Source organism: Battus philenor, unplaced genomic scaffold (genome assembly GCF_028537555.1).
Source record: "Battus philenor isolate CCGP_79_NKW_IND1 unplaced genomic scaffold, ilBatPhil1.0.hap1 SCAF_15, whole genome shotgun sequence".
Taxonomy (NCBI): Eukaryota; Metazoa; Arthropoda; class Insecta; order Lepidoptera; family Papilionidae; genus Battus; species Battus philenor.
The window spans coordinates 6,861,744-6,866,495 of NW_027181677.1; the positions used below are offsets into that span (position 1 = coordinate 6,861,744).

Below are 4,752 nucleotides of genomic sequence, written 5' to 3' on the forward strand. Positions count from 1 at the left end.
TTAAAAAAAGGGTTTACGATATCTTAAATTATTTCCTATGAAATTTTATTAATGCTATGTTCCTATAGCATTAATAATAATATTTTTTGTTATTATATTTCGTAGTAAATAAAAGCGATATTTAACAATTTACACAACAAGATCAGGTCGTTAATTATTATTCTTCATAAGTGATGACCGAGTTCCTTAAGAATCCAAGTAAAAGACAGTAACTATAAGTCAATATACCGAAAACATGTAAGCAATGTGATAATTTAATAAAAACCTATTTTATGTGTAATATATCATCTAAACAATACAAAGAAGATTTTATAACAAATTTGCAGAATATTCTTCGCTGCTAAGTACTTGCTTCTTTAATTATAGGTTTGAAGACAAATGTTAATAAGGTCAATTTTATTTACATATACAATATATAATAACATATATGTGCAAAACTGTTACTAACGGAGTCAACGTCCTAGAATTACTTTTAATCGAATATTATTATAATAACAATAAGTGATGACGTGAAAAGATATGAAGAAAAAAATTAGTATAAATAACCAATGAACACCCAAAGCATCACAGTTGATGTGGCGCTGACTCAACTGCAGGATGAAGTCTATCGCAGCGTTAGTTCTCGGGCTGGCAGCCCTGGCTGCGGCGCGACCAGATGTGGATGACATGTTTGGTGAGATTTACTGAATAATTTTTATAATTAGGTTTATGTAAGATAGTATCTGATCTCTCACATCTGACCTCGTTCGCAAACTCTCTGTAGCTTAGCAAGCCATGGCAATGCTTGTCATTTCTATTCGAGATCAAATCAAAAGATATGAAGAGGTCCATATATGAATGAAAATAACCATCATAAGCCAACAGATTGGCAAGTTGGTGTGGCTGCGAGTAAACCACATAGCACACAGAGCAGATAGCCGCTAGCCTAAAGATTCTGGAGTGGAAATCATTGACCCGCAAGCGCAACGTCGAAAGACGCTATTATCTTCCGACCGGTTCAATTTTTTTATAGGTCCCGTTTTCAGGGATCTCACATTACCCTGTCATTTTTTGGGAGTTTTATTTATATTTCTTCTTTCGTCCGTCACAATATATGCCATTCTATCTTCTTCTTTCCTTATCATTTCGTTTCATTCTTTTTTCTTTTATTTACATACCTTCCATTTGCATCCTCTTCCATCCTACGCTATATTTTTTTAAAATTTTACATTTTATGTATTTTATTTTATATCCTTTTTTCTATTTTCTTTTACACGTATCATTATATTTTTCTTTAAAACCATCTATTTACAATTTTATGTTTTAAATATGTCTTCTTTAACCTGGTCCTATTGGGAATCTATGAGGAGACTCTACGGCTGGCCTTGAGGATCACGTTTAGCTTGAAGCTAATGTATTTTTAAAAAATGTGTAGTTAAGTGGAACAAAAATATATATTATTTACTTACGTTTAATTTAAATGTTTCATTAAGTACAATTACGGCGTTGTGTTGTTAACAAGTGGTCGCTATCAAACATTAAAATTTAATTTTTGTTTCTTCTTTTAGTTAACATGGACATCAAACAAAGGCAAACGTTTATCTTAAAATTGTTGAACCATATCACTGAGCCAGTAATGTATAAGGACATTGAAGAAATTGGCTATAACTTTAAGATCGAGGAAAACGTCGATTTTTTTACGGTACGTATTTAAATGGATTTTGTATATAAAATTAAAATTAAATTAAATGGATAAGTATATTGGAATCTCACTTAGTTTTGTAGTACTAAACTGTATTATACTTTTCAGAAAACTGACGTCGTCAAAACATTTGTCAATTATTTCAAACTAGGAATGCTTCCTCGTGGAGAGATTTTCACAATACACGTTGACCGCCAGCTGAAAGAAGTAGTTTCCATGTTTCATTTACTTTACTACGCCAAAGATTTCGAAACCTTTATTAAATGCGCTTGCTGGATGCGTCTCCATTTGAACGAAGGCATGTTCGTTTATGCGCTTACTGTAGCTGTGAGGCATCGCGAAGACTGCAAAGGAATTATTTTACCACCTCCCTATGAAATTTACCCTTACTACTTCGTTCGCGCTGATGTTATACAAAAAGCTTACTTACTGAAAATGAAAAAGGGTATGCTTGATACCAAGCTATGTGACTTTTATGGCATTAAAAAGACTGACAAAGACGTATACATTATTGATGAGAACGTTTTTGACAAACGTGTTTACCTGAATGAAGACGACAGGCTTAGATATTTCACAGAAGACATCGATTTAAACACCTACTACTATTACTTCCACGTTGATTATCCATTCTGGATGAGGGACGAAATTTTCGACAAACTGAAAGTACGAAGGTGGGAACTGAACTTCTACATTTGTCAGCAAATTCTTGCCAGATATTACTTGGAGCGGCTATCGAATGGTTTAGGAGAAGTAACAACTCTGTCGTGGAACAAACCCGTCAGGAAAGGATACTGGCCATGGATGTTACTTCATAATGGTGTTCAATTCCCTCTTAGACCTAACAATTACGTTCTTGTCCAGGACAGAAATATAAATGCCGTTCGCCTGGTTGAAAATTACGAAATGATTATTAAAGATGCTATCATCAAGGGTTACATCGACGTAAGTATAATAATCATTCGAATTTATATATATTAACATTCAAAGAGTTTAATCATATATAATTTTCACAGATAAACGGTAAGCGATTGGATTTAGTTAAAGCAGAAGATGTAGAAATGTTGGGTAAAATAGTATACGGGAAAATTGACAATACAGATTTTGACAAATTCCGCATCGATGCTTACCGCTTTTTATTGATTATTATGAAATCGGTGATAGGATTAAACACGTTCACTCCTGACAAGTAAGTAATTTTATTTAGTATTATAACTTAAGATGACACTCTCTCCTTTGCAATATTTATAGAAAGGATATTAAAGTAATAGGCCCAATGTAATATTTTGTACTTCATACAAGTTGGATTTTGTACATATCATCCATCAATATAGCATACCATATTAGTTTGACTACAACGTAACTGTAATATGACTATGTCGCTTAGCCAGATGACATAATATAACAATAGTTTGGCTGTGAACATTAAATCTAAAAGCAGACCTTATTTTAGAAATATCGCTGTTAATCATTATTTAATCTACCTTAACATACCTCTTCGTTGCATTTTTAAATACATCCTTTTTTTTACTGTTTCTAGATATTTCGTCACACCAAGTGTACTCGACTCATACCAAACCGCACTACGTGATCCTATCTTCTATGAACTGCAGAAACGCCTATGCGACTTACTCATCCTCTTCAAGAAACGTCTTCCGTGCTACACTAAAGAAGAACTCTATTTTCCCGGCGTCAAAATTGACAACGTCGTACTTGATAAACTAGTCACGTACTTTGATGATTACCTGATGGATATGACGAACGCTGTTACTTTGACTGATGATGAGCTGAAAAAGACTAAATCTGACATGGTATTCTACGTACGTAAGCGTCGTCTTAATCATCAACCATTCACAATCACTCTGGACGTTATGTCTGACAAAGCTGTTGACTGTGTAGTAAGACTGTTCCTAGGACCTAAAGAAGATCACTTTGGTCGATTGATTGATCTCAACGTTAACCGCCTGAACTTCGTCGAATTGGACACCTTCCTTTACAAATTGAATACCGGCAAGAATACAATTATCAGAAACTCCATTGAAATGCATAACTTGGTACGCGATCGTATTATGACTCGTGATCTGTGGAAGAAGATAGATTCTATCAATGACATGAGAGATCTTCTTATTAAGGACTTAAGAAACTACCACACTGGTTTCCCGACAAGACTTTTACTTCCTAAAGGTCGCGTTGGCGGCATGAATTTCTGGCTGTACGTTATTGTAACGCCTTTGAAATTGGTTGATAATATCGATATGAACATTTTTGATACCAACAGGAAGGATCTTGTCAGAGATTTCCGATCCACTATTCTTCTAGATAAGATGCCATTAGGTTTTCCATTTGATCGTCAAATCGAAGTTTCTAAATTCTTTACCCCTAACATGAAATTCGTAGATGTCGTTATATTCCACAAAAAACAAGTTTGTGACATGAAAACTCGATGGGACCGTTGGGTTATGAAGAATTATAACATGGTCGACCGAACAATGTTTGGAAAAGACGACTACATGGTGGACGTTGACATCAATACAAAAATCGATAAAGATGTAAATCTATTTGACTTGTAGAAAATAACTATGGTTTGATTAGCGATGCATAATAGTAGCAAGAAGCATTAAAAATAAAAAATACATATTTAAAATTTTCTTTTTATTTTCCTTCTCATAACCATATTCAATACTCAACTCAGCCTGTAAGTGTAGTCAGAATAAAAATCCTATTCTCTTTAAATGCGTAGGTTGGTATCCAATCTTCTGCGCTATATTATACTTCGGAATACGTACTACAACATTTATGTCTGTTCATTCAAATAGGCTACGCCTATAATAAAGTTTTTTTTACAAAATTGCTCTACAGTTAATTTATTTTTCAAAACAATTAATACTGGCGCATAAATCAAGAATATAACATTCGATTTAATAAAAGCATTCCAATGAGTCTGTCTTTAGAATTTGTTATTTTTTTTTAATTTTTACATGGTTTGTATCACTCAATGAATCTACTTAGATTAAGATGTTTTTCATAGCAATCTTTTGATGGATATAAGGCTAATTGACATCATTTTATACGTC

The 4,752-nt window shown here is 33.4% G+C and overlaps 1 protein-coding gene across 1 annotated transcript; it reads left to right on the forward strand.

Moving 5' to 3' along the window:
• The first annotated feature begins 571 nt into the window (after window positions 1-571).
• Window positions 572-4,322, forward strand: LOC137918936 (basic juvenile hormone-suppressible protein 2-like). The gene is made up of 5 exons (XM_068761873.1): window positions 572-673; window positions 1,548-1,681; window positions 1,790-2,623; window positions 2,695-2,867; window positions 3,219-4,322. Exons 1-5 carry the CDS (start codon window positions 598-600, stop codon window positions 4,246-4,248), a joined length of 2,247 nt encoding a protein of 748 aa, XP_068617974.1. The 5' UTR covers window positions 572-597; the 3' UTR covers window positions 4,249-4,322.
• Window positions 4,323-4,752: the final 430 nt, after the last annotated feature.